The sequence below is a fragment of the Triturus cristatus genome, chromosome 8 (genome assembly GCF_964204655.1).
Source record: "Triturus cristatus chromosome 8, aTriCri1.1, whole genome shotgun sequence".
Lineage (NCBI taxonomy): Eukaryota > Metazoa > Chordata > Amphibia > Caudata > Salamandridae > Triturus > Triturus cristatus.
Window position 1 is genome coordinate 1,650,070,057 of NC_140591.1, and position 22,122 is coordinate 1,650,092,178.

At 46.1% G+C, this 22,122-nt stretch overlaps 1 protein-coding gene across 1 annotated transcript in view; it reads right to left on the bottom strand.

The window, feature by feature from the left end:
- Nucleotides 1-22,122, bottom strand: part of LOC146808488 (TRPM8 channel-associated factor homolog) — a 259,198-nt gene that overhangs the window by 130,583 nt on the left and 106,493 nt on the right. The window contains exon 3 of the mRNA XM_085623578.1: nt 19,294-20,270. Coding sequence (XP_085479704.1) covers nt 19,294-20,270 — 977 coding nt within the window. The remainder of the gene's footprint in view (nt 1-19,293; nt 20,271-22,122) is intronic.

Below are 22,122 nucleotides of genomic sequence, written 5' to 3' on the forward strand. Positions count from 1 at the left end.
AAAATCAGTCACCTGTATACATCTGACACATGAGTCCAAACAAAATAGGCAACAGTGCATATCAGGAAAGGCATCATGAGTAACATCTAGGATACTCCCCACATATGTAAGCCCTGCACTCCCCAGTTGGTTGACGCACCATGCCACTTGCAAACAATGAAAATTAGGACACAACAGCTAAAAACTTGAAATCCCAAGATCATGAGAAGCTAGTGTCTGGGATCAGTTTAGCACAGTAAGACTATGAAGGCATGCCACCTCTTGTTCACTGGGAAACAAACAGTATTGTCGCACCCAAGGCCAAATACCACATGCCAATGCAGAAGGTGTCCCCACACTCAGAGACCTGTGAGTACTCTTGACACCCCAAAGAAATACATTGTGACTCCTGGAGAATCACAACCCTTTACAAAATGGACATGTCTAGCATGTGTGAATGTGGCACTCTGTGAACACAACACACATGTGTCTGTATAGCAGAAGTCACACAAGGAGGTGCACACCAAACTACATGTACACAGTCATTGTCTGAGCTGCCAGACTCATTCAAATCAGCCACTGTTAGGAAGAAATGGCGTAGCAGTAAGTACATATACATGGCACCAGGGTGGCTGGATGACTTGACACTCGTAATTTGGTACCAGCAGCAACCAAGGACTAACCCAAATGCTAGCACACTGTGGGAACATGTATATGTATGAACTCCAAACAAGTTTTGTTCAAACTGTGCCTTACTGTAAAATGTGCCAGCGTGTCACTGGAAAGTGTAAAGGTTTAGACTCAGCATCAGTGCCAACAATTAAGCACCCCCAAATGACTGAACAGGGCACAGGCAGACAACCCCCACACATGATGCTGAAAGCAGTGTGCACCTTGAAAAACTGGCAGCCTAGATGACCATGTGCAATAGTGATAACACACAGACCAGGTAACACATGTCAAGGAGGGGAAGGGAGGAAGAACAGCACAGGTTGACTTTGGGGAACAGGATATGCACTGCACATATATAGCCTGGCAGTGTATCCAGGCGACTGAGCAGCTACAAAAGCTGGTGACACACAACAAACACACATGTACCTACCCCCTTCCTGCTGCTGTAACTCCTGTATCCGCCTATCCAGGTCAGGAAAGACCACCGCCAGGACACGCTGCATCTGGTGGGTCAGGTGCCGGCGCCTGCCATGCTTGCGGGGAGACTCCTCCTTCAGCATGACCCGGGCGATCCTCCAGGTCCAGCACCGGATGTCCTGCCATCTCTTCCTCACTTGTGGCAGGCGCCGACTGCGACCCTCCACCGATTGCACGGCCTTGACGGCATCCTTCCAGATCTTCCCCTTGTGGTAGGGGGACACCTGTGTGGATGACAAAGTGGGACAACATCACTACACCTGCACCATGTCACAGAGACACACATTTGAACATCTTAGATTTGTTGAACAGGGCATAGTATGCTGGCAAGTAATAGCACCTTAGTCATAGGGACTTTTTCCACTGTGGACGCACCAATACACTACATGGCATAGTAAGTATCACTAGGCCCTACGGTACCCCCAACTATAGTGATAGGCACGTACTCACGCGTGTACGGCCCGTACACACGTGAGTACGTGCCGTATCACTCGGACCTACAGTAACACAACTATAGTGATAGGCACGTAGTCACGCGTGTACGGCAGGTACTCACGCGTGAGTACGGGCCCTACACACGCCCTCAGAGCATGTGTACTGCCTTTCACAGCTTACACTGGTGATAGGAGGTGCACACGAAAGGAATGGAGGTGTCAGACTCGCACAAGTCTGTACATCAAGTCATTGTCAGTGCAGTCCTTCATGTGCAGGGCCTAGGTGTGTCAGGCAGTGATGTGGCACATGTCTCCTCATGTTGTGGCACAATAGATGTGTGATGAGCTGTTAACACATGTCATGTGTGATGGGGCACTACGTGGCACACTTCCCCTTCACACTTTGCACATGTGTGCATGTACGACACACGTGTCAAGCACTGCATCACTGGTATGGCACAGTCAGCAACACACACAACTGTCCCTTGATGCCAGGTACACGGATAATTACACCTGGCATGTGACTCCCAGCGTGCCACAATGTGACTACGTAATGTGTGTGTCATGTGTTCCCATTAGCTTTCCGTTGGTGTTCCGTCAACTCCATCTGCTGTTGCAGCATCCAACATGTGTCTGTGTGCATATGTGCATGACACACATATACGCACACCATGCCACATGTGGACTCACACGTTACATGTGTCATGATGGTTTGAACATGACTTCCTGACATGAGGCAATATCTGCGTTCTCTCAATGTCTGTGTCATCAGTTTTTGACATGTACCCCTTCATGGAAATGTGTGTTATCTGTCCTTTTCCAGATGACATGTGACCTGTGCGTCTAGACTCCCGCCAGCTGTCTGTATGAGATGACATCCTTCAAATGCTGATATGTGGATGTCTGTCACTCATGTAATGTGTCTGGCTTGTCACTTACACTGGCCCACAGCTATTTTAATGGCATGTCACGTCAACATTGCCATGCAACTATTGTGGCTGGCTCTTCGTAGGAGTATCACCTGGCTGGCCTACGTGTCCTGGATGTATTGCACAGCACAGACTCTGTATTAAGCAGATGTGTATTAGCTGTTGAACATGTGCTCACCTCAGTGACATTGGTGTGGTAATGTACTCACTCTTCGTTATTCCTTCGAAATCTCTGCAGGGCACCGCCTCTCCCCAGACGAATGCCAGACCTGGTTGCCATGTGTGAACATGACTGCATACGCAGATACCGCTTCTCGCAAGAGTTGATAGAGGACTTGACCCGCCGGCTTGCACCACACCTCCAACCACAACACAGGTATCCTACAGCTCTGACCCCCAAGATGAAGGTGATGGCAGCCCTACATTTTTTTGCCACCGGCACGTTTCAATTGACCATAGCTGATGTCGGTGGCATGTCCCAGACAATGTTCAGCCGTGTCCTGCATGATGTTATAGAAGCCATGTTGGTGCACCTGGATGAATTCATCCATTTTCCCACTCATGAGCAGTTGACACGTGTCAAGGGTGAGTTCTATGCCCTAGGAGGGATGCCTCATGTAATTGGGGCCATTGATGGGACACATGTGGCTTTGGTACCACCACAGGCACAGGAGATAGCCTATAGAAACAGAAAACATTACCACTCCATTAATGCCCTTGTGGTGTGTCTTGCTAACATGCTGATTTCCCATGTCTGTTCCCGTTTCCAGGGTCCGCACACGATGCATACATCATGAGGCGTAGCAGGGTGCCAGAAATGATGCTGCAGCTGCACGCGGAATGAGCATGTCTTGTTCGTGGGTATACTCTGTTAGTCCTGTGTTTAGCGCTATCTTTGTATCTTACGGCATCTCCTGACCCACTTCTTCACATGATGTTTCCATGTAGGGGACTCTGGCTATCCCAACATGCCATGGCTGATGACGCCTCTCCGCAACCCCAGAACAGCCGCAGAACACCGGTACAATGACACCCATGGGCAGACGAGGCGCGTGATTGAGAGGACGTTTGGACTCCTGAAGAGCAGATTCCGGTGCCTCCACAAGACCGGCGGCGCCCTCCCATATGCCCCGGTGATGGTCTGCAAAATCTTCATTGTGTGCTGCATTCTGCACAACATGGCAGTGGAGAAGGCCGTGCCACTCATCCTTGATCCGGATGAGCAGGATCATCCACCCGTGGAGGATGAAGGGTTCAGGCACGGGGCAAGTGAGGATGAGGATGAGGATGAGGACATCCGGAGTCAGCTTATCCGCAACTTCTTCTCATGATGGTGAGTCCCTGTGTCTGAGTGTGCACGCTTTGAGCCTTGTGTGGCATGTGTTGCAATGTGTGTCGAGCTGACTGTGTGCTAAGTGACTTGGAGGTGTGTTCTGATGTGTCATTCAAGTGATGATGTCATTCCACACATATTAGCTGGGACACTAAATTTATTAAGGGCATGGTGACAACATCATTCCTGTAGAGTACATGTACATGTCTGAGGCTTACTAGCTCTTCGCTGACTTGTTGTGTGTCTGGCCTCCCCAGGTTCTTGCGGCTGTCATCTGCTCATGTCATCATTGCCCTCCTGCTATTCCTCATGAGTATTGCAACGTGTGCTGGATCAGAGTTACATGGACAGACATGGTGAAAAGTAATTTGGGGTAAGGAGTGCAGCAAGGCATTTTGTGGGTGGTACGTGTTTGTGATATGTGGGGACTGCTCCTGTGCATGTTGTGTTACCAGGCATACATGTCGACTCACCATGGGCCACATGACGTGTTGCATGGCTCCCATGAATTGATAGTCACCCTTCCTGACAGTCATCTGTGATGGTTTGTGGATTCTGATGAAGGTATCAATGTGTGTATAACGTCCCTCAGGAACATACGGGATGCTAATGGTGGACATAGTGTGGGACATCCCCATATGAGGCTCAATGGGGAATTGTAGACTCTCCGTGTGCAGCAAAGGGTGTTAGGCTCAACCCTCCACCTGTGTGCCAGCTCAGTAGGATTTATCACATCTGTGTGTTGAAGGGGGTGTCCAGTGTAGATCACACATGGTCAGCCAAATGACCTGTGAGTCTGTTCCAATTGATGCATTTCCCTTAGTGTGAGGCTGAGTAATAAAGGTGTTCGTCACACTCCAAGGTGCCTCATCTCTGTCAATGCAGGTCTCTTGCCACTTTGCATGCGGCATATCTGGCATAGTTGTGGAAGATTATGCATAGGAGTCCATGTGTAGTTTAGCAACATGCATGCAGTTGCTCATGGATTAGGCTCCCTATTGGGCATGAAGTACATGGTTGTGTATGTTTTTTGGCATGTTAGTCCACACAATGGGCCATCAACAGCTGCTGAGGGTGTGTCTCCTGTGCGCAGGTGAGCCTTCAGTTTCCTGATCCGGTGTCATGCTTCTTTGGTGATTGTGCATGCATTGTCTCTGGGTGTGCCATGTGACACTGGACACTCCTTACTTTACACACGCGCCTGTTGCAGTTATCCTTCTGACATCCTAGTCTTTGTGTGCAAATTCTGTCATTTTGCAAGGAGATGCCGCCTGCTGCTGCGGCCCCTGCAGCAAGGGCCCACAGAGTATCCAGATTTGGCAACACACACGCCTCCAAGATGCTCCTCACTTCCTCCCTCCACCCATTCATTTGGCTGTCCTCAGCTTGTCTATGCCACTGTTGCCGCCACACTGTGCCAAAGGCTGGACCATCAGCACATGCAAGGTGCACATTGCACCACCATCTTGTCCTTGCATAACCCACATCAGCCACAGATGTATCAGCCACACTCCGAGCTATGTCCATCCGCACATCTAACGCCTGCCGTCAGACATACCCTGGGCACACACACAACACCTTTGCATGCTGAGTGTGCAACTCCTACTGCCTACACTGCGCTGCCCCACCTTCCAGGCCCTGTCACACCAACCAGGTCACGTCCCTAATACTCCCCACAGGCTCTGTAGCCCAGCAAGGGCATGGGAGTGGGACTCAAGGTTTCAGCATGTAGTATGGTGTCATCGTCTGGGACATAGCACAGGTATCATCTCTCAGCATGTCAATCTACAGAGTGTCCAGGACCCCCCTCTCCACCATCACATGCGCACAGCACCTCATCATCAGCTCGTATGCCATTGACAGCCAGGTGCTCCTCACCCTCAACAAAGACACAGACATTGGCAGTTCCATCATTCAAGTATGCATGAGATCCATTGATGAATGGCTGAACACGAGCCACCTGAGGCTGGACTTGTACAGGACTGAGGTGATCATCTGAGGATTGTCCCCTTTCAGCTGGGTCAAGTGCCTGTGTCCCACCCGCAAGAGCCCTGCACAAGCACCCAGTGGCCACACACATAAGATGGTGTGCATCATGTTTGGCTCGCTCACATATGCCATGCTAGTCCACAGCATCTGTACCTCATGCTGCAACACCCTCTGCATTATGCACATGATCCACAGATAGATCCACTCCAAGAAAAGGCAGACCATCCCCCAGGTCCATGACAACATCTGTGTCAAATACTGCCCTGCCCTCTACGGAGCAAGTACATCCAAACTCCCAGGAAACTGGTCCACTTCCAGGGGGCATCTGCACACCTCAGCTTCAACACCCTGCGCCCCAGCCACCTCACCGTCCACCATAGATAGCTGCAATGGATCACTGTCTGCTGCAGGATGACCTCCACACTCCCCACCCACACTCAGGAGGCAGTCCACAACCCCGACCCCAAAACAACCTTGTACGTCTGTCATCCTAGATCCCGTTGGGCCATCTCCGTGCATCCAACCTTGCCCTGGCCACCGTTCTTCACATCCACCGTACTCCAGCATACAGGACATTGTTCTCCCACCTGGCCACACATACCTGGGACTCCCTCCCCGGGAACCTCCACATGAGCCATGACCTCTACGCCTTGATGATAAACTCCCAAATAGGTCTCTCCGCACAGTTTAGCAAGCCCCCCCTCAGCAGCCAGAGGCCATCACAGGTGAGTGTTGTGCTCCATGCCTACATTGAATGATACCTTGTGACCAATGTGTGTCCTGTACCAGACTCTGATCCCAGGGTATGGATGGCTGGAGTTAGTTCAACACTCAGGCATAGTTAGACATTTCCACACACATATGTCGTTGAATAATGCAAAATGACAGGAACGTCTCATGACCAAAGTGATATATTTTTTTGCGGTGGGGTACGTGTTTTGGTAGATGAAATTAGGTGCTCTACGGGGGGAATCGAATCCAAAGTTCACAGGGGGAGATGGTATCCTTGGCATTGGAAGTCATCAGAGTCCAGGGCACAGTGTTGGTCATCATTGGTCAGACTGTGACCAGCAAGTCCATGTGGCAGAGAATGTCATTGGATGGGGTGCTGCTGTTGCGCCAGAGGGCCAGGTGCCAGGCCAGGTGACCTGGGAGATGGGGATGGTCCGCTGACTCTCACGGTCTTTTCCGTGGACGACCCACCTTCCTCCGGGGACCCTCAGATGCAGGCTTTGATGATGCTGGGGATGCTCCGTCAGATGAATCCTCCTCCTCCTCCTCCCTCCCTGTGTCTGGTGCTGGTCTACACCTGGTGGCACAGGGAGGGTTGCCCATGCTTTGGGCGATCTGACGGAGTGTTTGGCTCATGTCCCTGTGCACCGCCAGGAGCTCAGACAGTCTTGCCTCCATCCGTCCTTGGTGTTGTTGATGACTGGCATGATGCTCGACCTGCAGGTTCTTAATCTCATCGAGGGTCCCCTGCATCTCGGAGAGTCTTGACACGACCTGGTTGATGCCTCTGGTGTCACGCTGGTATGAGTCCAGGATGTTGCGTATGTGTGACATACCGGTGTCCTGAGCTGGCTGGTCAGGTTCGCGCCTCCGCCTGCCTCCACTCCCACCACCCCTGCCCACTTGAGCCTGGCCTGCCCTTGTGGGCACATCGGGTCTACGGGACCCCTGAGGGATGGCATTTGCAGGGTTGCCTGCCTCCTCCTGGGTGCCCGGAGAACCTTGTCCCTCCTGGTCAGACTGGCTCTGTTGTTCAGTGTGAGCAGGGCTCCTGGGTGTGTCCTGGGATGTGTCAGGAATGGGGGTGGTGGTTGGCACAGATGTACCTGACACAGGTGCTGCAGGGGCTTGGGCATCAGAGGGTCCAGGTTGGTCAGGGTCATCCACGGAGTGGTGAGAGTCGTCGCTTCCGGTGGGATCGTCTTCACGCGGAGCCTGGGACTGTGATTCTTCCTCCCCAGTGTTGGGGGGAGATCGACGACGTTGCCCTGTGTGTGAGAGAGAGACAATGTCAATGGTGTTTCATGCGACATCTATGTTTCATACATATTCAAGTTGACACAGTTCCTCCAGGTAGTTGGATGTGCCTAGCATTCCTCTCAATGTCCACTTGGGGATGGGTATGTTGCGGGGGACAGATTGGGATGTTCTCCTGAGTGTTTGACCTGTAGATTGTTGGCTCTGATGCTTATTTGACTCTGGATTGGTCTTGTTGTGTCACATGTCCATTGTGGGAGTGTGTAAATCCGTTGCCTGCCCCGGGGGTGTGTGCTTGTGTTGGGGGGGGTTGTGACCGGGCCTGCTGTTGTGTGTAGTGTGAGTTGTCATTGGGTCTCCCAGGTGATGTGTCTGTCCCCTCATGGTGCATGCTGGCATGACAGTGAGTGTGAGTTCCTGTGCTAGATACCTGTGCTTGTGGAGTTGGTGTTTGAGTGTACAGTGGTCCCAGGAGGGCCTTGTGCTGCATACAGCAGGGCCAAGTGTCATCTACCTTGTCAGTACTTTGCCAGTCCCTGTGCATTGTGCATGGGTATGTACCTATGCCATATGGTCTGAGGGCATTGGTGTCTGCGTCTCATTTTCACAATGTGTTGTGTGGGGACCACCCTCCCAGCCTCCTGGTCATCCAGTCTTGTGTTTGTGGTTGTTGCAGCCTTGGACACGGCCTTGCCTTGATTTGTGAAGGGTGCATGGAGACGTTAGTGGCATGAGTGTGGTTTTTGAGTGTGGTTGTGTGCGGTGAGTGCTTGGGGGAAGTTGCGTGCATTTGGTGTATATGTGGTGTGGACCCCATTGCCCCCATGTTACGTAAGTTGTTTGTGTACTCACCAGGCTCTGCGACTCCTTCGACTCTGTGTACTCCCACCGGCGGTAGCAGGGCCATCACCTTCTCCTCCCAGGGATGGTAGTGTACAGGTCTGCGGGGCGGCCCACCTCCAGTGATGTTACTCTGGGCATATTCTTCATTCATTTTCCTCTTGACCGCCCTGCGCAGATCGTACCACCTGGCTTTGGCATTCATGCCTGGTCCTTCGGATGGGCGCAACAGCATTCACCTTATCGACAATCCTCTGCCACATGGCAGATTTTTCAGCTATGCTGGTCTGTCTGACCAATGTTCCAAACAGCTGTGGCTCGACTCTGATGACTTCGTTGACAAGGAGGTCCAGCTCCGCCGTTGTGAACTTTGGATTCTTGTCTGTGGGCATGGTGTGGGGTGTGGATGTGGGTGTGGATGGTTGTGGGTGTGTGGGTGTGAATGTGACGGCGTGTGTATGAATGTGAAGAGGGGGATGTTTGTGGAGGCGGTTGTGTGAAGGTGTGTGAGTGAAGGTGTAGTGAAGGTATGAGTGATGTGGAGTTGTTTCTCTGTGGGGTCTGGCAGCAGTGGGTCTGTTGCAAAGGCTCATGGGTTGTGTGTGTGGGCCCTTTTTATTGGTCAATTTTTGGGTGTGGCTGTGTTTGAATTTTGGTGGTTGTGTTATAAGAGGTGGTTGTGATTTGGGGCCTCTGTTTGCCTGTTTGGATGTGCCAGGTCAGTAATTGAGATGTATTTTGTCATGTAGACGTGTTTTGTGGTGTTGTGCGAGTCAAATTGACCCTCCTTGTGCTGTTTTACAGTGTCCTGGTTCTGTATGAGTCTTTTTCGCGTAGGTACGATCCGTACATACACGATGCTGGGTGAGGGTGCTGGGGTACGGTGTTGGAGTGCGGCGCGTACATGCGGTGGGGGTACGGTGCGTACACGTGCGGCCCTGGGGTACGGCACGTACATGCGGAGGTACGGCACGTACATGGAGGGGTAAGGCGTGTACATACGGTGGGGGTACGGTGCGTACATGTGCGGGCCTGGGGTACGGCACGTACATGCGGAGGTACGGCGCATATATGGGGGGGTAAGGCACGTATATGCGGTGGGGGTACGGTGGGTACACGTGCGGCACTGGGGTACGGCGTGTACATGCGAAGGTACGGCGCGTACATGCGGGGGTGATGCGCGTACATGGGGGGAAGGTGCATACATGGGGGGTACGGCGCGTACAGTTGCGGGGCTGGGGTACAGTGCGGACAGGGTGGTGTACGGTGCTGACATATTTTGGGGTGGGGGGCTGTATGGCCCGTACACGGGCATAAGTTTACCCGTGTACATGTGTGCTACTGCGTTGGCTCAGTACGGGCCATTTTACGTGCGATTGTGTATTCGGACAGACGGTCGGGATCGTACTTGCGCGCTCGGACTTGTGTTTTACGATTTGCACGTAAAAATGTCCGGCTCACTCTCGTACACTTTTCCCGACGATATTCGGACGTAGAAACTTTCCGACGCACTCTCATAGACTTTTCCCGACGCTATTCGTAGATATTTTTCACGTACGAATCGTACTTGGCCGTTTGTACGGTACTTGTACGACTCGTACGTAAAAAAATACGGATACGGGTCGTACGCAAATTATTTTTAACGGATCGGAATCGGCACCATAATGTCATGATATCGTTCTCATAATATTTTTCAGGCAATATTTTTGTCGCACAATATTTTTGAATTGATGGTGAGGTGGAACACGCTAGAAGTATTATGGAAAGAGTGGAATTTAGTGGGATGCATTGCGATCTGTAATGCGACCTAAAGTATTCTAAGCATGTTTCTTTATATGGTGAGGGAATCACTTACAGAATATCAAAGGTCAGACTATCGACCTACAAAAATATCGCAGCAAGAATATCGAAGTCAAGAATATCGACATCCTATCTGCATTATGGTAAGTACAAAAATATCGGAAAAAAAATATTGATGTCAAAAATATCGTTGTTAAAAATATCGTTTTTTATTTAAGTTAAAAAATAATGTCAAATAAAGTACATAATACATATAATTAAAATAAACATAGCTAAAATTATTACAAAATATTTACAAATAATAAGCAATATATATAATGTAAAAATAAATTAAACATATACATCTAATATATATACTTACTTATTAATATGTTTTCATAATTATTGTAATAACATAAATTGCTTTAAAAAACATATAAATTATAAATAGGGCTCCCGGTTTTATGGTATTTATATTTTTGTCATTTCTGTCTGTATTTATCCATATTTATTTTTTGCTAATTTTACCTGTATTTATCCATATTTAATTGAGGTTTTGTGTAAAAATTAAGCTGAAATGTGTATATTTCTGCAATTATTTAACCAGTTAATGTGCACTTGTGCCTCAACGCCTGACAGGTTTCAATGATTTATACACATTCAGATGGTAAAATATTCACTTGTAAGAAAATATGTATATTTTAGTATCACAGCTGTGCAAATCTACTGCTGTTTAAGGCTCTTTACTAAAATCCTTATTTTTTTTTTATCCCATTGCTTGTCAATCTGCACAGCTATTGGCCTGGCAGTCATGATTGACAGCATTTAGAATCACTCCCAAACAACCCATATTTCCATTTTTATCCACATTTAAAAATAAATACAGACAGGAAAATAAATGGGTTTCTGTCCGTATTTATCTGTAAAAATCAATAAAAACGCAAAACAGGGAGCCTTAATTATAAATACATCCATCCACATAAAACATTAATATAAATAAACATTTAATAAATATATGTAACAATTTTTAAAAAATACGTAATTTTTAATCTTTTTTAAATTAATTATATACTACATTAGCTAAAATAATATGAAAAAAAATAGATAGCGGAGGGAATAAAATTACTATTCCAACTCCAAACAGGGAAAATGTTGGATAGCGTAGGGGTAAAAAATTACTATTCCCACCCCACTGAGTGCAACAGTAGAGAAAGTGTTGGATAGCGTAGGGTTTAAAAGTACTATTCCCATTCCAAGGAGTGCAACAGTAGGGAAAGTGTTGGATAGCGTAGGCGTAAAAACGCACTACTCCCACTCCAGTGAGTGCAACAGTGGTGAAAGTGTTGTATAACGTAGGGGTAAGCATTACTATTCCCACTCCAGTGAGTGCAACAGTAGGTAAAGTGTTGGATACCGTAGGGGTAAAAACAATTATTCCTACTTCAATGAGTGCAACAGTAGGGAAATTGTTGGATAGCGTAGCGGTTAAAATTACTATTCCCACTCCAGTGAGTGCAACAGTAGGGAAAGTGTTGGATAGCGTAGGGGTAAAAATTACTATTCCCACTCCAGTGAGTGCAACAGTAGGAAAAGTGTTGGATAGCGTAGGGGTTAAAATTATTATTCCCACTCTAGTGAGTGCAACAGTAGGGAAAGTGTTGGATAGCGTAGGGGTAAAAATTACTATTCCCACTCCAGTGAGTGCAACAGTAGGAAAAGTGTTGGATAGCATAAGGGTTAAAATTACTATTCCCACTCCAGTGAGTGCAACAGCAGGGAAAGTGTTGGATAGCTTAGGGGCAAAAATTACTATTCCCACTCCAGTAAGTGCAACAGTAGGGAAAGTGTTGGATAGAGTAGGGGTACAAATTACTATTCCTACTCCAATGAGTGCAACAGTAGGGAAAGTGTTGGATAGTGTAGGGGCAAACATTACTATTCCCACTCCAGCGAGTGCAACAGTAGGGAAAGTGTTGGATAGTGTAGGGGCAAACATTACTATTCCCACACCAGTGAGTGCAACAGTAGGGAAAGTTTTGGATAGCGTAGGGGCAAACATTACTATTCCCACTCCAGTGAATGCAACAGTAGGGAAAGTGTTGCATAGCGTGGGGGTAAAAATTACTATTCCCACTCCAGTGAGTGCAACAGTAGGGAAAGTTTTGGATAGCGTAGGGGTTAAAATTACTATTCCAACTCCTGTGAGTGTAACAGTGTGGAAAATGTAGGATAGCGCAGGGTTTAAATTAACATACTTATTAAGTAAATATTTTTGGGAAAATAAATAACAATAATAATTAATTAACAAAAATAATAAATACCAATACATTTAAATTAATATTTACTTAATTATAATAAATAACTTCTCACCCTATTCCCCTATAAACCCACAACCCGATACACATAAAAAATAACACAATAATTTAATTATCAATTAATCAATTAATACAAATTAATTCCCAATTAATAATATATTAACAATAAAATAATTAACAATAACAGTAAATACAAATTAATAATACATTAATTATAATTAATGTAATTATAAATTAACCAATTAATAAAACATTATTATCAATTAATTATTAATCAACAATAAATTATAAATCAACAACAATACATAAAAACATAATAATTAATTATAATTAAATTAGTTCCCACCCTATTCCCCTATAAACCCACAACCCGCTCTGATACTAAAACGCAAAATTTACTTTTCAAAATGTACTCATTTTTAAACATTATGGGGCCGATTCCGATCTGGGTCGGAAGGCCACCGAACGCGATCCGGCCGGAAAAACTACGCCCCGTACACATGTTTTCCGCCCGACTCGTACAGCTGTACGAGCGAGCAAGTATGACGCGAGCTATATGAAATTCACCGACCGACTCGTTTCCATGCCCGAACTGCTCCGTACGTCTTGGTCATAAGCTAACCATGGCTTGCAATGGATGCGATTCACGACCGAGCCAGTACGATGCACGTATCGGACAGCCTGTGCGAGCCGGAGTGTCTGGCTCGCAAAGCGTCCGGGTGGTTGCCTTTGGGGGTCTGCGTCGGACCCCCTGTCACGCGCAGCCCTAAGACTCGGACACAGGGGGAGACCCATGGGTCGCCCCAACACAGTCATGTACGGTGCGGATGGCACCGACGCGTATTCACTGTAGGGAGCGCACTTGTCCGTGACGTACCCATTCAGTCAATGGGAGCCCATGTATGCGTCGTATGACCGGCTCCCATTGACTTCTATGGGAGAGCGACCGAACCGAGTCCGACAGCATTCGGCCGCATCGTACTCGCTCGGTCGGACTGCAGGACTCCGGCTCGGTCGGAAAACACTCCGGATCCGGCTCGGTCGGAGTGCTTTCCGACCCGGATGGGAATCAGCCCCTTAATATATATATTTAAAAATAATAAAAATACATTACAAAAAATGTTAAACATACATATAACATACATAATACTAATATAAATATCGATATTATTAACAACAATATTTTCGCAAACGATATCACTTATTTGATATTACTTACTTCAATATAAAAAAAAACGATATTACTTACCTTAAGGTCGATATTCTGGTCACCAATATTCTTGACATCGATATTCTGTCCCTACGATAGTAAAAACTCGATATTATTGTAGGTCGATATAAAAAATTCGGTATTTTGACTGCGCACCATGGTGAGGTACTCTAGGATTGGAAATGTCACCTGCATCAATGGACAAACCTGAGAGGCAGAGAATCTATTTTGGAGGTTTTCAATTCAGATTAGCTAGGACTATTGTCAATATTTCAGAATGTTGTTTTCTCTTTATTCATGCATTTCATAAGCAGACCATTTTCATTAACCTTAATCAATGTATTCAAAGGCCAATTAGCACCTCTTAGGATGTCCTAAAAGTGTGGGCTAATGAGCTGGATGCTCGCTTCCGCTGTCAGATTGCAGCAATCTTGTTTACTCTGTCCATACTAAAACATTACTTTTTTGACAGCACCTTATCATCCCGACCCTTTTATGACCTTGTTCTACCTTTCCCACCCCTTGACCAACTCTCTCCTGCATTCTCCTTATTCCCCTTCAGCCCTTCTCCTTTAATGTCGGCTTGAATGATTGCATGTGTTGTGATATTAATGCAGAGCACTTCACCTCCTTCCTTCTTTCGTGCACTGACACTCACAAGATGGCTACAAACATAAATTCAGTTAACCCCTTTCTTTGCCATCAATACAGATGGTATGGAGTTGCCTGTCATGGGCCTTGGCCTACCCACACAAGTGAGGTACCATTTTTCTCGAAAGACGTTGGGGAATACGGGGTGGGTGGAATTTTGTAGATCCACTCAGATTTCAGAACTTTCCACAACAGAAATGTGAGGAAAATTTGTTTTTTTGACAAATTTTTAAGTTTGCAAAGGATTCTGGGTAACAGAACCTAGTGAAAGCCAGAAAAGTCACCCCATCCTGGATTCCCCTGGGAGTCTAGTTTTCAAAAATGTATAGGTTTGCTAGGTTTCCCTAGGTGCCGGCAGAGTTAGGGTTCAAAATTGACAGCTAAGCACTTTGCAAAAAAAGGGTCAGTTTTCACTGTGAAAATGTTTTGGGCTGTTTCCTGTCGCGGGCACTAGGCCTACCCACACAAGTGAGGCTCCTCTTAGTACGGGGGGAAGGGAAGGCCTAGCAGCGAAGGGGTTAGAAAAGTGTTTTCAACTATCTGCAGCTGGTTCAATTTGGTGTATTACCAGATCACTCCCATAAACGATCTTTGGAATACATTTGGCCTGATAACCCTGTATTAATGCCCAATGGGTCTTCTACCCACTAGGGGTGCAAAGTTAAACACTGCATGGTTTGCCCTTATAAAATCATCTGTTTTCCCATTTACCATGGGGCTCCAGCTTAAGGATGAATCAAATAATATTCCGAGGTAAGCGAAAGCCCCAGCCATGGGTAATATGTTTGTCCCAAGCTGAAAGGATTTTGTTTTGGTAGAACGGGGGCCCAGATCATCAGATAGGATTTGTTAACGTTAACCCACAAATCCAAGTTATCCATAAAAGCTGCACAGGAGTCCAGCAGTGCCGGCAAACCCCTCGCCGTTTTGATCATAAAAACTGCTTCATCTGCATAGAGTGATACCGGTACAGGTCGAGACCCAACTCGTGGGCAATCAACGTGGGTATCTAACAGGGCCTGCTCCAGCTTGTTTAAATATAGGGTAAATAAAAAAGTCGCCAGAAAGTATCTCTGTCTCACTCCTCTGCCAATGTTAAAACAGCAGGTGCGATTCAGGTTATTTGAATAATTGCACTGAGGCCAAAGTCTTAGCAGTGAGATCTCTTGGAAAATATACTATGTCTCGGTCCACCTCTATGACATAAACTGACACAACTTATTTCTATTGACCCGGTCAAAGGCTGAGGTGTGATCCATGAAGACTAAATGGATGGAACCTGAGTGAGCAATTGTGTGTTTAGTTAAGACCAAGTACACATTTAAACATTGGTCAAATGTCGACCCCCCCGACAAAAGTTGTAATGCACACAGGATAAGATATTATATTCCCCAGCCCACAATACTAATCTGTCCTGTAGGGCACGCCCCACCACCTTTACCACTAAGAATATCAGGGATAGAGGCCTGCAGCATTGAGGGTTATCCCTGTCCCTCTTTTTAAAAACAGGAACAATAATAGAAGTAGCCCATGATTGTGGGGACCCTCTAAATCTGCAGCATTTAGAGTTTGTGTCAAGACTGAAGCCCAGACCCCTATATCATTAATGTATAGGTCTGGTGTATACCGTCTGGCCCTATTATAACGTGTATTTGTAAAGCAAACGTTCACTCAAGGGTACCTTGGCACTGAATAACAGATTTTTATTGTTATCCAACTAAATAGTACTCATTTTATTGCCCTCAGAAAGATGAAAGGCTGAATGGTTCCCACCGGGATTTGAACCTGTGACCCTGAGGTCGTATGCAGGTCCCTAAAGTAGACTCATTAGTCCACTAAGACACCAGACACGGGTCTGGCTCTAGGGCCTTGTTCTTAGGCCTCATCTTGTGTTAACAGCAACTTGGGAGTACCTTCTACCACTCGTCCTCCTTTAGAGCGGGGAACACCTCTGTATACTCCCTCAAAATGGGAAATCCAACTGTCTTGGTTCAAATGTTTGAGGGGAGTTCGGCTTTGTCATCCGAGGCAAATAGAGGATTGTTCATGATGCTCCAGAATTTGGCACTGCATCTCAACGTGCTTGCCTCAAGTAAATTGTCCAGAGCTATATCTCTTAAAGCATTCCTGTGCATTGCAGTTTCCACCTTTTAAGTTTTACAACAAGTCTTAATGTGGGTGAAATCCCTGGATTTATTATGCAAGGCACATTTTAAATACCTCAGCGCTTGGGGACACCTCTTATCATACCATTTGGGTCCCATGAAGTGCTGTTTGGGCACCAGATCAACCAAGAGTGAGGAGACAGTATGGGCGATAGAATCAAAGGCCCCCAGTATCACTCTGGGATCCGAGTTACTAATCAGGCAATTTGTAAACGCTGAGGCACATCCTAAGAAAAGGGACTGGTTAAAACTTTCAGGGATTACTTGTGACCACCAAAGTCTTCTACCCTGGCTGGTTATCTGGAAGGAGCTATTAGCCACTAGTGTGCTCTTACACACAGCCCGGGTCCAACATAAGGATAGACAAACAGGATTGTGGTCACTGAAGGGGCTCTGCAGAATTTTGATATCTCTGATATTGAAAAAGATGGGAGCTGAAACAAAAATAACATTGATCATTGTACCACTCCCCTACCCTGTGAATGTGGGGTGCAAAAATAACCCTTTGGAGGAATATATCCCATTAAGAGAACTGACGAGATTAAATTTGTTCAAGATCCCATTTAACAACGTGCCTTGGTGAGAGTTTTCTATGTGAAGATCAGCTGAAAGCATGAAACATTGGACACCATTGGCCACTGCGGAAGGGTGCCCACCAAGATGTATGTTAAAATCACCTCCGAGTATAAAATTGGCCCCCGCCTTGTTAGTACCTTCCTGCACTCAAAGAAAAAGGCCCAGAATGTGAATGTTGCACATATCAACATTTTCAGATTTTGCGTACTAGAAATTCACCAGCACAAATTTAACAGACCCTGCAAAGGAACAGGGTGCATGGAGGGTAGAAACCTTAGTGTTAAGTACCTCAAACCTTCCTTTCACGGCTACGGAGAAAAAAATAATCAAACCACCCTTGGGTCTGCCTGCCTGAGACTCCTTTGCAGCTTCAAAAAATAATTTATAGCCCTGTAGGAAAAATCGATTAGTAATAGCCCATGTTTCCTGCAGACAAATTATCTCAAATCCACGAATACAAGTTAAACAATTCCCATCCTTGAATTTAGTAGAGAGTCCAGCAATGTTCCAGTCAGATCCTCCTGCTCCAGCAGTCAGTCACATTAGTCATGGGAGCTCAGACGGGCGTATCTATTAGAGGTGGCCACCTGAAAGGGAACTATACGGTCTCCACACCAATCCTGGGACAGGAGCTTAGATGCAATCTGAGGGATCAGCCCCAGTGCCTCCAGCCTATCAAAAGAAAGCCTAGTGGAAGGGCCAAAATTGCAGTAGAAACATTGGTATTGTGTTCCCTCCCAATGGATGTGAAGATTCTCCCCACCACTAAGGGCTTGTTAAAATGTATTATCACACAATCGCATTTGAATCCTTTCCCATTATTGGCAATCCAGTACACCCTTCTAACATCTTTAATTAAGCCACCAATTTGGCCACCCAAAGAAGAGTGCAACCCCAGCCATGGGTCACTTTATTCTTCAACTGATGAACGTTTTCAGAAGCGTATGGTTTAAGGTGGGGGGCATTGCCAAGAACCAAAACATAAGGGGTAGCCTCTGGAGGAAAGTTAATGAGCACATAATTGTTAAGAGGGGGCAGATTTACAGCCCTTGAGTTACCTAAGACCTCAGTCACTGTTCCACGAGATAAATGGTGTGAGTTATCGCTGCCGGATTTGGGTCTTCCTAGCTCCTCTGCAATAGAGTCAATCTTCCGCCCATATGTTGGCAAGTGGATGAATTATCCTTCGATGAAACGATTGATGAGGGAGGGGTTTGTAAAACTAGAGCCTCACTATTAAAACGTTCTCTTCTTGCACCCTGCACCTCATCACTAACAGTCAAGGCACAACAGAGGAGGTAGCCACTTGGGGAAGGAAGACCAGCGGATCTACAGAAGATGTTGTGAAGGTTTTACCTATGGTTAACAAAGTCTCTATTGCAACTGGTCAATCAATTTACTATCAATGACATCAATTCATTTATCGAGCACGTCTCCAAAGAGTCTTTTTCTTTCATGTCCAACTCCTTTGTCCTACTGGGAGTTACTCTGGGACATTTAGATTTACTGCAGGGATTCACCTTCTTCTTTTTCCTGCCACACCAACAGAAGAGACCACCTGAATTTTGGGCTTCAAAGGGACAATAGAGCTACTGAGCCTGCTTGATGCATCAACAATCAGTTCAGTTCAAAATAACATTATTTCGGCACAAAGCCATAAAAGTAAACTAAAGCATTTAAGTGTAAAGGGGCATAAAACAGTAAGAATCACAATCAGCTTAATCTAAGGCGATACACAATATATAAAACCCAGTAAAATAATAAAATATATGAAGAAGAAACCATAGTAAAAGCAGAGAAACAATTAGAAGATACATCAGAAGAATCACCATACTGATATAATGGCCTCAGGGAGAACTAGGCCACACTTCATGATGAGGGAGAAGAGTTTTCCTTCTAATCAACCACATTAAGCCCAAATATTTAGTAACTGCAGATCTGGATTTTAACTATACCTTTATTGTTGGCATCAATGGACACACTGACGTCAGATAGGTTGGACAACTTAGGGTTCTTGTAGACTTCAAACAAGTCGGGGTAATGTTCATAGAGAGGTGTTGACAAACAAATCAGCGGGTACTTGATGGAGTTGGCTCCAATCGAATTTTTTGGGCTCACTTCCAGAACCCCAGTGCGGCGCAGCAGATCCTTCAGCATTTGGTGGATAGAGTGGACCGTTGCAGAGCCTTCACCTGGGAGCTTCACAAATTCAGCACAGTCATGCCCCAGTTTTTTGTTTTGAGATCCTAGAGATGACTTTGAATCCACGTTCCCACTGCTCTCTTGGAGGAACTTGGAAAGAGCTCTACGGAAGTGGAACACCTGTGGCGCATCTTCAGGCTTCATAGCTTTGTAAGCTTTTGCAGTGCAGGTCTGACCCAGAACAGAGATTCCAAATGTATTGAGTATTTTATTGAAGGGATATTCTGCTACAGCATCTTGGCCTAAATGGTCGTTGGCCCATGACCAGGCTTGGACTCCAATGAGCAAGCCCCCTCCTTCAGCCACAAACTCTTGGATTTTCTGCACCTCACTAGCACTGTCTTGAAGGCAGCAGTAGACGCTAAGACTTGGGACCAGGTCAGAATATTCACTTGCCACATTGCTTGCATTGAGAAGTTCATGGAGTCCCGTCAGCCTGCTCACCATGCCAATCTTCCCTTTTCTCCCTGCATCGAGCCAAGAAACTGCATTGAGGAGGAAGGTTTTAAGACCGACTGTATTTATTTGGTTCCCATGTGTTGCAATTACAACCCGCCCTTTACCATAGTGTGCGGCAGCCAGAAATGACTGTTGAGAATCATCAAGTCCAACAGGGAAAGCTAGTAGCCCATGGACCAAGAGTTGGGAGGGTACCCCTCCATTAGTAATATCCAGGTCTGTGACACCGGTTAGAAGATGCCTCATATCTTTGATTATGTCAATCCCATGTCTGGAAAACAAGAACACAATCATCTCAGCATGTGCGCTGTGGAATACACAAAACAGTCATCTCAGCGTGTGCACTGTGGAAAACAGCTACACAATCATCTCAGCATGTGCACTGTGGGAAACAACATAACCATCTCAACATGTGTGCTGTAGGAAACAACAAGGCAATCATTCCAGAGTGTGTACTGTGGAAAGCGGCAACACAGTTATCTCAGCATGTGCACTGTGGAAAACAACAACACAATCATTCCAGAGTGTGTACTGTGGGAAAAAACAACACAGTCATTCTAGAGTGTGTACTGTGGAAAACAGCAACATAATCTCAGCATGCGCACTGTGGTAAAACAACAGCACAATCAGCACATAATGCAAACTGGGTGAAGGGACAGCAAATCTCCTCAGAGTGTGCATAATATAACACAAAAAGACTGTACATTGTAACAAATACCAATACAATCATCTCAGGGCATTCACTAAAAGAGAAAAACAACACAATCATCTCAGAGTGTGTTTCATATAATACAAAAAGACACTGTGCATTGTGAAAAATAACAACACATTCAGAGCCATTAGCCTTTCCAGAGCGGGCACTAATGTAAACAATAACACAGTCATCTCAGTGTGTGTGATCTCGAGAATAACTAGTGAATTGTGCCAGAGAGTACAACAAAATCAGCACAAGATTATGCTATAACCAGAACTGTATAATACTGACACTTTGGAGAACAACAGAATAATTTTCTTTCTGTCATGTTTATGTTAGTTTTCCAGTCCCCCCTGCACAGAAAGACACAACCTTAGTTCTAGTCTTCTGGATAGGAACCTCTCTTGACCTATTGCCAAGGTCCAGAGCCCTGGGCCCGATTCACAAATGTAAGCTTAGACAAAATCCTGACTTTATGACTCTTAGTATTCACAAAGGGCATTTAGGAGAAGTAAAGTTAGGAATCCTAACTTTACTACTCATAAATGCCCTTTGTGAATACCGAAATTCGAAAAGTTATGATTTTGTCTCAGTTGAACTTAAGTTTTGGTCTTAAGTTTAACTTATCTTAAGAGAGAAGAAACACAAACGAAGGAAAGAAAGAGGATAAGAAAGACAGACAAAAGGTGAAAAGGCAAGAAGGTAGAAATCTGACAGAGTAAGATAAAGGGGAGAGTCTTGTGGTGTATTAAAGAGGCATGAGGAGAATTCAAGTCTAAAGGCTCTTTGCAATGTGCACGTTGACATTCAGTAGAGCTGGCCGTGGGCTTCTGTTCTGAACAAAATTTAAATCACTGGCACTCATTCTTTCACAAATTAAGCACAAAAAAAGGATGAAACTGCATTGAAGCCTAAACCCAATTGGCATCTATGGCCATAGGCCAGCCCCTGGTAAATGGTACCACAGGTACCCAGGGCACTGTGACCAGAGAAGTCTTCTAAGGGCTTCAACACTTATTGTGAGACCCTTCGAGGTCCTGTACCCTTACACTCACACACTGCCTTTGCAGGCTGCATGTTTTGGTGTAGATAAAGAGAAGAGGCGACAAGGCACACATCTCTGTGTGCCATGCCTACAACCCACTGCCCTGGCATAGATCAGTCACCCCTCTAGCTGGGTGCACGATACCAGTGGTGAGGGTACAGGTGCATGAGCCCTGTACCCCTACAGTGTCTAAGGCCATTCTTAGACATTGTAAGTGCAGTTCCGCCTTTAAGAGTATATGGTGCTGGGAGTTCCAGAGCACCATAATGACCACACTGAAAACTGAGAAGTTTGGTATCAAACTTCTCAGCACATTAAATCCACACTGATGCCAGTGTGAGATTTAATGAAAAATGCACACAGAGGGCATCTTAGCGATGCCCC